The 12,535-nt window shown below is 39.7% G+C and overlaps 1 protein-coding gene across 14 annotated transcripts in view; it reads right to left on the bottom strand.

Moving 5' to 3' along the window:
• AAK1 (AP2 associated kinase 1) overlaps nucleotides 1-12,535 on the bottom strand; it is a 254,149-nt gene that overhangs the window by 26,712 nt on the left and 214,902 nt on the right. For 7 of the 14 annotated variants that reach the window (XM_020985375.2, XM_020985377.2, XM_020985376.2 and 4 more), the window contains 3 exons: nucleotides 6,224-6,325; nucleotides 3,445-3,546; nucleotides 1,914-2,024 (listed from right to left, as the gene is read on the bottom strand). The exons of 3 other annotated variants lie outside the window; for them this stretch is intronic. In XM_020985375.2, coding sequence (XP_020841034.1) covers nucleotides 1,914-2,024; nucleotides 3,445-3,546; nucleotides 6,224-6,325 — 315 coding nt within the window. The remainder of the gene's footprint in view (nucleotides 1-1,913; nucleotides 2,025-3,444; nucleotides 3,547-6,223; nucleotides 6,326-12,535) is intronic. 4 more of the 14 variants (XM_020985378.2, XM_078149556.1, XM_020985380.2 and 1 more) reach the window with 2 other exon arrangements.

The raw sequence follows: 12,535 nt of genomic DNA, 5'->3' as shown, positions 1-12,535 counted from the left end.
AAAGGGCCAACAGTTTCCATTTGAGCTTGCTTTTTTCTAATGATGAAATTAAAGCACTAGGCTGTGCTCATCCGTGGCCTTAGTAGGACTTCTCTTCCTTACCATCAGTTTATCTTCTTCCCAAGAGGGCAGTTACTCAGCAAACTCTAAACTACATCAATCTGTTTTGAGTTCTAATATGGAGCTTAGAGGTGACAGGTAGCTAGGTGAGGCAGTGAATAGAGTGATGGATCTGAAGTCAGGAACACCTGAATTCAAATCTGAGCTTAGATACTTACTAGCTGTACAGCCCTGGGCAAGTCACTTAACCTTTGTTCGCCTCAGTTTCCTCATGTGTAAAATGAGGATAATAATAAGGTTTATTTCCCAGGATGACTGTGAGGATGAAATGAGATAATATTTGTAAAGGGCTTTGCAAACACATAAATGCTAGCTAAAAAGACAGGTTTGTTTCAGATATGATCACTATCATGCCTCCTGAATTCTATTACATATTTGAGAAGATAGAAGAGCAAAAACTCAGCTTTGGCAAAGTGCTGAGAAGGTACTAAGATGATTAAGATTGATCCTGTATCATTTTCTTATTGATCCTATTTACAATTAATTTATTTTGTCCTGTCACTGCTTAAGTCATAGTTCTTTGTCTCTGAACTTGGTTCAGAGTTCAACTGGCCTGTAATGGGTTAAGTTTAAAAATCTAGCTTTGCTGCCCAAGGAATTTTGTGAACCTTGGGGAATGTATGAGAAAGTAAGAGAGTTTAGGCCTGATATCTTTACTCAGCCAAGCTGTTCTTCAAGGATGTCTGGTTTGCTGTCCAAAAGTCTGGGCTGCTATCTTGCACCTGGACTCAAAGAGCATTTCTTAGTCCCATGAGAGAAGGGGGGGGGGTCATTGCTAGCCCCCATTACCAAACTTCTAATCATTCATGTTGTTCCCTCGGCCTCAGCTCTGTAACCAGTCACGTAATCCTTAATCCCATGATGTGATCTACTCTGCTGTGTTCTTTGTTCTGTATTCCTCAAAACTATAAAAGGGAAACTGTCCTCTTGCTTAGGGCATTTGACATGAATGGAGGCAACCCAATGACCTGTTATTGACAGGTAGCATGCCCCTGCTAATAAATGTTATCTTGCGCAGAAACCTGCCTCAGTTTACCCTTTTGTTAAGTTCCAATCACAACAGTACTAGAGCCAATGAGGATCACAACCTATTTGATGTTTTAAAAAACATATTTGATGCCAGCTCAGTGAAGGAAAAGCAGCTCATTCTAAAGGATACAATCATACATTTTGTTTGGAGGAGGAGAAATTATTACCTTGGTACTTACTAAAACACTTTATTATATAAAGCATATATAAGCCAGGTCTGTCCTGGTTTGCTTGGGATCTTATTTCCTCATCTAAAAAAAGTGAAGGAATTGGACATGAAGATCACTAAGGTTTCTTTTCAGAAGCATGTTCCTATGGCTCTCAAATTAACCTATTTAAGACAATAATTTTCTTAAAAACATTTTAAAACCAGCTACATGTATATAATGGGCTTGTAAGATTTAAAGCTTTAGATTTAGAGCCCACCAGCCTAATCCCCTCATTTTACAGATGAAGAAACTGAGGTCTACAGAGTGACTAACCCAGTCACATCTGTAGTTAAATGGCAAAACGGACATTCAAACCCCATTTTAATCAACAATCATTTAGAAATGGGTTTTTTTTAAAATTCAGATGGTTGTACTGACCCCCTCCCATCCCTAGTTAGTTTGAATCACTGAGGTTCTCTATATAAAATGGAAATGATAACACAGGCTAAAAAGAAAACAGTAGCACAGATAATTTCTCAAGAACAATGTTCTCTGGTCATTCTTTCCCTCCCCTCCCTGGACAAAACGGGAGCACATGCCATGTGAAGTGTTTACCTTTATGAGCTGGAGCAGAAATTGCCATGGGAGTGAACTCATCTAGAAGGTCAGTAGCGGGGTTAGAAAGCAGAGAGGAATCAAGCAGGGAATCTTCCCCAGGGAGAGAATCTGAGTCCAGAAGAAAAGGAGGCCGAGAGCATGAAATGGCACACATAACAGGAGAATGTGATTAGACTGTCAACCTGTAGATTATCGGCTTGACACCTCATTCACACAACTCACAACAGCAGCAGCAACAACAAATCCAAGGTCTTCACAACAATGACAAACAACTTTGTCTTACAAAGCATGTTACATGGTGTCCTAAAAGTCTTAGTGCAGTTTTAAGTAGTTGTTTAATAAATGTTTTATCATTCATTAGCAAGTAGATATGGAAGACTTTTCTCCCAAGGCCATCAACTTCCTATAGAACTTGAATGGAAATATTTTACATGATGAAAGCCAGGGCAGAGTCCGAACCAGTCCTTATTTGTCATCTCAACATCACTAATGCTGCTCATCAGAGCTTCTGTATCTCCTATTTTAAAGACTGTGAAAGGGCTTAACATTAAAGTGTCCAATCCAAAACTTATACCTAGATGAATTTCAATCAGTCTCTGTCTCTAACCCTCTCTCCAAATGCTAACAAATTTCTGTTTTAATCAGGCATTTTACTTTAGTCTATATGAAAGTGACAAATTCAATGCTTTTCCTGCAAGATTTCCCAACTCCATGTCACTACAATGGCAGAGCTGTTTTGAGCATCTAAACAGATCCTAAATTACCTTCAAATTCACTTCTTAAAAATCTCATATACGTGATCAAAGCTTTGTGTAAGGTACATAACTCAGGTGTCCACTTCCAGTTGAGTCTACTTAATGAGCAAATAAAATTGGTCTAATATATTCAGAGCAATAAAGGTTTACTCTCTTCCCCATAAGGTTGTATCAACTAATGGTGTTCCACACCAAAAGCATTGCCACATCATAACCAAACTGCTACAAAACTGTAAAACTCCCAAGTGATATTGCTAGGCCAGTCACTCATTCATTTGTAAGGTGGTTTGCGTGGAGTTAACTGCTTTGTACAATGCTGCTTCACCTACTCACGTTCTTGTGAACCTAATTAACAATGTTAGATAGTCTATGCCTGAAGAGGAAAGAATATGTGGTTGTCTTACTACTTAGTTAACTAGAAGAGAAGAGGGCTGTCTTACAAGTTTCACAAGAAAGCTGAGGGAAACAGTGGTATGGAACCTACTAGTCACTACAAACGACATAAAAGCAGTCTATCCTTCACACAGAGAACAAGTTACTGAACTTCCCTAAGCTGAAGCTGAGAGTACATTAGTAGCAACTAATCTTGTGGAAAGTAAAAGTAACCAGTTTGTATAAAAATCACTTCCTCAATCTTGATTTAATGTGGATGGCAGCCAGACTGGCTCTACTCATTGGAAGAGGATTGGTTCTACAGTCAGAACAAAATCCACAGGCTGACGAGTCTTATCTCCATAATCAAATGCTCTGGTTTGAGGAGAAACTTTACTAACCTGTTCGGTTGGATGTGACAGAGTCAGTCTGAGATGGGAGGCGCTGGGGCATTGGGGGTTCCAGTCCTGGTATGAGACTTTCAACAGCAACATCAACTTTTCCTTTGGCAGCAGTGTTAAAAAAAAAATCAGAGGAAGGCGGAGATGAATTATAGGGAGCCAGAGGGAGACTGAAAAGCACTGGAGTCGTGGTCAGAGGATCGGGGTTCAGATCCCAGTTCTGCTATTTATTAGCCTTGTAATCTTAAACAAGTCATTTTTCTCTTTGAATATCTGTTTCCCCATATGTAAAATGAGAAATTTGATTAGATGATCTCTAAGATCCTTCTCAGATATAAATGCTATGATCTTATGAGAGGCTAGGAGAGTTAATCCCTGAATAGCAAAGGGCCCTGTGCATAGAAGTTTCAGTCAGTAAGCTTGAGAACTATGTCATAGGAAGAAAAGCTTAAGGTATTTGGGGATGTTTAGCCTGAAAAGAGATGTAGGAATTGATAGCAATCTTCACTCTTTTTTGAACTCTTCACTGCTATCTCTCCAATCAGATTATAAGTTCCTTGAGTAGAATCTCATGTGTCTTTCATAACTTTGTCTCCCTCATGGCACCTAGCATGGTGCTGTGCACACTGCCCATAATTATCTTCTAATTGGTGGGTATGTAGTAGTTCTAAGGTACCATCCCCCTTTAAAGTTTTCATATGGAAGAGTTTGGTGCTGAAAGAGGCAGAAACATTACTTCTGCATAAAGACAAAAGAATTCTATTAATTAGTTAAGGATGTAAGGTATTGTCTTTTTATAGCTAAGCAGTTTGATGTCTGAAAGGAATAAGAAAATAATGTTGGTTTAATAAAAATTATTATAATTTATGTGCAAAGAAACACAGTTTTCATCCAGGCTATGAGCAGATTGGTTGCGAAATGGACTGAGAATGAACTGTGGCATAAATATGAGGACTTAAATAACCTTGTGAAGGATGTAGAGTGATGTCTTTTTTGTATGTTTAATGATTCAAAGGGGAAGGGAAAATTTTATTTATTAAAAACTCTGAGTATAAAAATACTGTTGCTAGAGGCACAGTTTTAGAGACTATGGAATTGTTGAAGCTCCAGTCCCTAAACTCAATTGCATGAAACTTTTAAGACTTAAGAGGTTAACAACTCGCACAGTGAAAAATCATATAACTGTTTAAATATTATGAGATCACTAAATAAGGAAAGGGGAGACTGGTGAGTTTTTATCTCAAAAGTGAAAGGCACTGAATAACAGTTTGCCCTTATTAAACCTACTGAAAGTAGTGAAGAGTAAGTAGAGGGTGAATACTAAGAAACTGACAAGTGAAGAAAGGGGTGGGGTGGGGAAAAGAGTAAGAAAAGTCAGTTCTCTTGGAGCTCTGAGAAGTGGCAGCTAAAGCAGCAGACTGATAGAAGGCTTCAGCTACAAGATTCCTGATTGGCTAAGGAAAGACTAGAGCTCATTGGACAAGAGTATTAGCCTCAGTTATTGCTCTTCAGTGCCTCTTAGAGCTTGAGAGAGGTGAGGCCTTTCAAAAGTGCATGTCAGTGTGAGAGGAAAAGAGAGGTTTGACAGCTAATCTCCTGTGCACTGTTGGTCAGTGCAGCTATCTGGCCTTGTCTGTATTGTCCAAAGAGAGCCAGTTTAAGGAGTTGGGTATTTTTCTGGTTTAAAGGGAACTGCTAGCTAAATTAAGAGTATAATACTTTCTCAGCTTCCTTTTAAGGGTGATTATAAGCTGAAAGAACTTGTAAATGCTCCCCTGGTTCAGGAATAGGAGAAAAGTAGATTTGCTGAGCTGCAGAGTGGTAAGAATCAGAAGGGGAACAGTTAGCAAAGATGGGGCTTCATGCAGTACAGATGTTCATGAATGGAAAAATGCTATCAAAGCCTGCTGTCCAGAGTATTAATTAACTCAAACACATGGATGTTCCTTCTTATGTGCTTGTCTGCTACATTTCTATAAGTCTGTAACCATTTTCCCCAGCTGTTAGGTGAGTGTGACCCTAGTTAATGAGTGGATTGTAATATACTTATTATTCCTGAATTTACATTAATATTGAGTATCTGATTTTTTTCTTTTGCCTTACCTCAACATTGAGAATAAATGGTACAGCTTATAGGGGCTCAAGAACTAAAATGATAAGTATAGAGAGTATATTCCCCATAACAAGGTTATTCCTAGGACTCTGAGAGTATTTGAATGGGGTAGAAGTCTCTTGTCTGGAAACAGAAACCTGCCAGGGGGAGGACAGGTTGGAGAAAATGAGACAGCAAGTTAAGTGTCCCCTTGACCTGTATGAGAAGTGTAAGGCACTATACGATGATCACACAAGATCTACCCCATTCACCTGTTACATACACATATATGAAATCTTCTTCATTTATAGGGGATATAGTCAAGAAGTCAGAAAGAATAATGAAATCCACAAATACATGTAAAATAATTTGCACAATGTTTTTGCTTGTAACAGTGTGTTTGAGGTTGGTAGTACATTAACCTCTTTTCATAGATGGAGAAACTGAGGCTCAGAGACTTGCTAAGATCACACAGCTGGTAAATGACGGAGCTGGGCCTTGAGCCCAGTCCTCTTTCCATATGCTTCAGCAGTCTTCCATGCTTTACTAGATCTTGCCATAGCTCAATAAAATACTAGGTTTGCTAAGCAGCTTCCTAGTTCTTTACGTAAAACTCTTGAAACACAAAGGCACGTACCCCACATCAAGACAGTGACAGAAAGGGAAGGAATTTTTTTTTATTGTTACCATTCACAGCATCTGAAGTGCTACCAAAGGGATCTGCCAGAGGTAAGAGGTCAGGAAGGAGAAGTGAAGTACTGGGAGATTTGAGCCCCTCGATAAGCTTTTCTGGGTTAGAGAGAAAGGGAGGAGAAAGCAGAAAAAAAAATCAATGAGACAACAAAAGTAAAATTTGTCATTTCTCATCTTAAAGGTACATCAAAGTTTCTTCACTCAAACTTGGAAGGAAATCCTAGTACATACGAACATCACTAAAAATAGAGTAACCATGAGCAGAAATCAGTGAGTCAAAAAAAAAATACAACTTGGAAAAGAGAAAGTAAAAGCCCCATGTTTCTCTGGTATCAAGAACTAGGATTATGTTATGTCAGTATTCTAAAGAGATGTGAAGCTGTATTTTAGCAGGCAAGAAAGTTCAAGGGAAAGAAACATTAAGAAGTGAGAGGTAACCAAGATCTTGAGTGGAGATTGAATCACAGTGGAAAGGACCATTTAGTGTGGAGAACAGAAGACTTGGCCAAGGCAGGGGGCTAGAGTGCTGGGCCTGTAGTCAGGAAGATCTGACTTCAAATCCAGCTTCGGAGGCTTACTATTCATGTGACCCTGGGCAAGTCACTTAACCTCTGTTTGCCACAGTTTCCTCATTTGTGAAATGGAGACAATAATATCACCTACCTTCCAGGGTTGTTATGAGGTTCATATGAGATAATAATTGTAAAGTACTTAGCACAGTACCTAGAATATAGTAGGCATATAAATGTTTTTATTATTGCTACTAACATTATTATGCTACTAACATATTATAGTATCGGCACATAGTAAGCATTATATAAATGTTAGCTGTCATCATCATCATCATCATCATCATCATCATAGCACTTTAGCACAGTGCCTGGCACAGAGTTAGCGCTAGATAAATGTTAGCTATAGAAAAGCTCTATCTTTTAGGTAGCTATAGGACTGTCGTGTGGAAGAAGGATTACACTTGTTCCTGTTGTTTCAGAAGACAGAATTTGGGCCAAAGAGTATCATTTAAAGGGAGGCAGACCTTGGCTCATTCTAGAAAGAACTACCTAAACAATCAGAAAGGTCCAACAGTGAGGCAGGCTATTTGTCATTAGTGAAAGCGGCAAAGCAGAGGAAGGATCACTACCCATTATCAGGGTTGCTACAGAGGGAATTCCTGTATCAGGTCAGAGATTGGTTGGAATAGACAACCTCTAACGTTCCACCAATTCTATGATTCTAAAACCCTCCAAATGTCCACTGGATATGTTGCATTTTCAACCTGAGTCCAAAGGCAATATTTACACAGCATCCTGCCATATTCATAACATTCAAACTCAGCATTTTGTGGAATCTTATTTAGATATAATATCATGGACACCTACATAGTGTTTTATACTTGCAAAGTGCTCTATATCAGTCATTTATTAATTTGTGCTAAAGTGATAAGAACAGAAATAGGTAATATAGCCTTGGACAGAACACTGGAGTTAGGAGTCAGAAGACCTTGATTCAAATTCTGCACCAAGCACATGCTAGCTGGGAAACCACAGACAAGTCATTTAACGTTTTTAAGTCAATAAAATGGGGGGGGGGCAATATTTGTATTTGCTACCTCACAGGGTTGCTGTCTTAAGGAAAGCACTCTGCAAAACCTTAAAATGTGACTTATCTTTCATAGGAATATAACATCTTAGTCAATGAGTGAAGGTAGAAATATCATCATTAGAAGCAAAAACAAGAATAATTTATGTTTATTTGAGTTTTTGCAAAGTTTACAAAGCATTTTTCTTCCCAAAATGTCAGGAGGGCAATATGGAATAATGGCAAGAGTATCTGAGGTGAGGAGACCTGTGTTCAAATCCCACCTCTGAAATTTATTAGATGTATAACTTTGGACAAGCCATGATACTTCAATGAGCTATTGTTTTCTCATCTGTAAAAACAGAGATAACAATATTTACGCTAGCTACTCACAAGGCTGTGGTAAATTAATCTTAAAAGTGTGCTTTAAAGTAGGCTGGGCATGGAGGGGCATACCAGTATGCCTGCTACTGGGGGAGGCTGACACTGGTGGATTGCTTGAGCTCCGGAGTTCTGACCTGAAGTAGGTTAAAACATAACAGGTATTTGCACCAAGTCCGGCACCAATATGGTGAGCGCCTAAGATCAGGGGGCTACTAGGCTGCCTTTGGAGGAGTTAGCATGATTATCACCATCATCATCATCATCATCATCATCATCATCATCTTCTTCTTCTTCTTCTTCTTCTTCTTCTTGCTAACAGTCACATGGCCAATAAGTTATAAAGCCAGGATTTGAAACCAGGTCTCCTGAGACTACAAGATCTGAGAATATCATCCAAAGAAGCATTTAATTTGGCCTGGCTGTTTGGAGAAATAAAAAATGTATAGATAAAAAGGACTTTAGAAATCACTCAGTCCAAACTGTAGATATAGTAGGAAACTGAACACTGGGGAAGGGACATGGCTTGCCAAAGATCACACTGAGAGTAAGCAGCATAGCTTGGAGAAATCTGCTAAGTGCATCAAGGCTGGGGTGCTTTCAGTAATAATAATAGCTAATATTTATATAGTGCTTTGAAGTTTAAAAAGAGGTTTCCTTACATTATCTCCTTTGATCCTCACAACAACCCTGTAAAAATATTAGTAGATGCATTTTACAGATAAAGAAACTGAGGCCAAGAGAGGTCAACTGACTTGCCTAGAGTCACAAAGCTGGTAGTATTTGAGGCAGGCTTCCAGCTCATATTTTACTGATTCCAGATCCAACACTCTATCTATCTTAACTGAAAAAAGAGCCAGTCTTTTTGGCTTTCGTATTGTAGAGGGAGTAGGAAGAGAAGCCTTGGTGGACAGTCTGTGTCACATTAGGGGAATGGCCATGTTCCCATATGAGTTTATGCCAAAGGGATATGGCTTGACAGAGGAAATCCCTAGCCTACTTGTACCTCATTGTTTAAGTTATGAGCTCTGTGAAGGAGACAAGGTCAGCAACTGAAGTTTTATGTAATGGCAGAAAGAACAGGAGAGAGATGGAAGGGAGGGGAGAGATATAGAGGGAGAGAGGAAGGAAGAGGGAGAAGACAGAGAGAGGAGGAGAGAGAGAAGGTGGAGGAGAGAGAGAGAGAGAGAGAGAGAGAGAGAAGAGAGAGAGAGAGAGAGAGAGAGAGAGAGAGAAAGAGAGAGAGAGAGAGAGAGAGGAGAGTGAAAGAAAGAGGGAGAGAGAATGAATGGGGGAGGGACAGAGAAGGAAGGCAGGCAAGATAATGGGTGAGTACGAGAGAGAATAAGGGAAGGAGACAGAGACAGACAGAAGAGAGATAGAAGGGGGAAGGGAGCGAGGGAGAGAATGGAATGAGCAGGGGAAGGGAGAGGGAGAAAACCACTGAGTTCAACTGTGTTAGCCAAAAGAAGACATTAGTCGAGAGGTCCAAGCTATGCAATATAATGGAGAGAGTGCTGGAATAGGAGCCCCAAGTGTGAATGGAAGTTCAGATGCTTCTAAGCTATGTGACTCTGGCCTGGGGTAGTAGAAAGAAGACTTGAGAGTCAGAGGACTTGAATCCTGGCCCTGTTTCTTATAACCTTGGACAAATCACTTCCCCTTTCTTGCCCTGCCCTCCCTCCCTTCTACCTTGTAAAACCAGGGGAACAAAATAGCAAATCTTTAAGGTTCTTCCAAGTTTTAAGTCTTATTCCTGTCACTTAAACTCCTAGGCCTTAATTTCCTTGTATATAAAATGGGACAAATATTTGCATTATCAATCTCACAGGGTTGCTTTGAAGAAAGTTCTGCAAATCTTCAGGTGCCATATGATTGGGAATTGGTATAGCAAGTCCCAGGAGGACAATCCTTTTTTTTCTTTTTTTGCTTTTTGTTGAGGCAATGGGGCTTAAGTGACTTGCCCAGGGTCACACAGCTAGTAAGTGTCAAGTGTCTGAGGCTGGATTTGAAGTCAGGTTCTCCTGACTCCAAGGCTGGAGCTCTATCTATTGTGCCACCTAGCTGCCCCTCCCACCCCCCTCCCCTGAGGAGGTCAATTCTGACAGCAGTGTAGGGAAGGCCCTGAAACAAAAGGGTCCCCACACACCAGGTCTGCAATCTACTTGTTGCAGAATATGCAGAAATAGTTGCTTTTTCTTTCATTCCAATAAAACTTTCTTTTGAGACACTGTTGACAGCCTACTTTAAAATGGAAATGCCGGGTATCAGCCAAAATCTCTCCAAATGGAGATACTGCCCCTTAGTTCCCAAGTCAAGGATTGAGCCAAATAATGTGCAGCCCTCACAAATAACAATAATACTTCAATAACTGAAAGATGTATGATGTAGTTCATATAATGGCTCTCCCCCTCCACAGAATCACCTGCAACCCCTCTATGACTTAACAGATGGTCTTGAGAGAGGCTGTGGGTGAAAAATTCATCACCATTGGGCCAACCCAGTGATATGTCTCTGCTAAGTTAACTACAGTGGTCTTTGGATTGCCAGCTCCAGACACAACTCTAGCTTCCTAAGATTTGACAGACCTTGTGTTCCACTTTGAAAACCAACGGTCACTGCCATGCTTTGGAAAGGTACAAAAGTAAAACCTTAGAAAGGAAAACAATAATAATAACATTGATAATGACGATGATGATGACTCACATTTCTGGGGCACTTTAAGATTTACAAAGTGATTTCTTTACAGTTTGGGCATATAAGTATTATTAACCCTTTCTTATTGGTCTAGACCTATGATTTCATTATTGTCAGGAGAGGGGCAGATCAGTAGCTCATCTTCAACTTATAGTCTAGGGTGACTCAACCACATTTTCACAACCAGTATGTGTCAGTGGTGGAACCACAGTATAGATCCTTTAGTTATTGTCCAGGGTCACACAGCTAGTAAGTACCAGATATTATATTTAAACTTCTATCTGCTGATTCCAAGACCAGGGCCTTTCCACTACACATCCTAAATGAGTATCTTTGACACAAGGCTGAAAAACCAATCTAAAATTTCTAGAACTTATAGTTAAAAAGGGCAAATTCCAATAAAATGTCAGGGTGACAAAGCCATTTCTCATCTCAGGGCTGATCTATGCTGACACAGAAGCCAAAATGCATCCTGGTAAAACAAAACAGGGGAAAAAACAATCAGTGTGATGACCAAATGTCCAAATGAGGTCAAATCAAAATTAACCCTGCCATGTGCTTGACATTATTTTATTATTAGAAAAGGAAGAGGAGATTAAAAAAAATCTCCAGCCACTCTCAGCAGAATGGCAAAGACAAGAAGGTGTTTTTCTAAATGTGTATCATTTTTCATTATTCTGAACCAAATTTTGGGCAGTTTTCTTCCTTTCCCCCTCCCTGTTTGTAACTTCTTTCCAGTTTTATTTCTCATATAACTCCAAACTTATGTTTTGGATAAAAAAGGCCAATGTTGGAAATGTTGTTCTGACCAAAAAAATTTTTTTCCTGGAATCCGGACAGAGGCAAGATAGAGAGGCCAATGGGGAAGAAGTAAGCCTATAAGTAGTTAGGTCCTGATAAAGAAAGCCAGTCATAGAAGGTTGTGTTGCCAAGGCACTCTGCCTCCTAACCATCTAATCTCCCAAACCCTTCGCCCAATGGGATACATTTCAGAAATAGGGTAGGGGGAGAATGTCATCATTAAAGTGGGAGAGATATGGGGGAAAAATACACTAAAGACAAACCTCATTCAGTCAATAGTAGTGAAGGTCCTCTTAATGATATTTACATGATATAGGCCTCAGAATATTTTGTCATAGTTCATTTTTTGCTGTGACGTTACATATTATTTGTAGGAGGAAAACTTCTTTCAGGGAGACCGGTTCAACCCATTTTATTAAGTAGAAGATCTGGGTTTCGCAACTATTTTTGGCCCTGTGCCACAAAGTCAACATCTTTTAGGAAAAAGAAAATGTAGCTAACCCATAATCTATGGGTTTTAGGTTACTGGGGGAGGCAGACCAAGGAAGAGGAAAAAAAAATGGAAAAAAATTATCTTGCGGTTGGGAAGCAAAACAGAACTATGGTTTTGTTGATGTAGGCAACTCTCAAGAGGAAAAAACTTCCTCCACCAATACAGATCTGAAATTTACCATCTTTGAGTTGCCTGGGAGGGCACTGAGGAGTTAATAAATAACTTAACGCAAAGTTAGTGTCAGAGGTGGGCTTTGAACCCAGTGTCCTGATTGAAAGGCCCAGCCATCTACTACACTCAGCCACTTCCCCATATCATTCACTTAGAAAAACTAATCAGTGGGGAAAGGAAAGGGT

Source organism: Phascolarctos cinereus, unplaced genomic scaffold (genome assembly GCF_003287225.1).
Source record: "Phascolarctos cinereus isolate Bilbo 61053 unplaced genomic scaffold, phaCin_HiC Scaffold_2;HRSCAF=192, whole genome shotgun sequence".
Taxonomy (NCBI): Eukaryota; Metazoa; Chordata; class Mammalia; order Diprotodontia; family Phascolarctidae; genus Phascolarctos; species Phascolarctos cinereus.
This window is presented reverse-complemented; position numbering and strand designations above follow the sequence as displayed.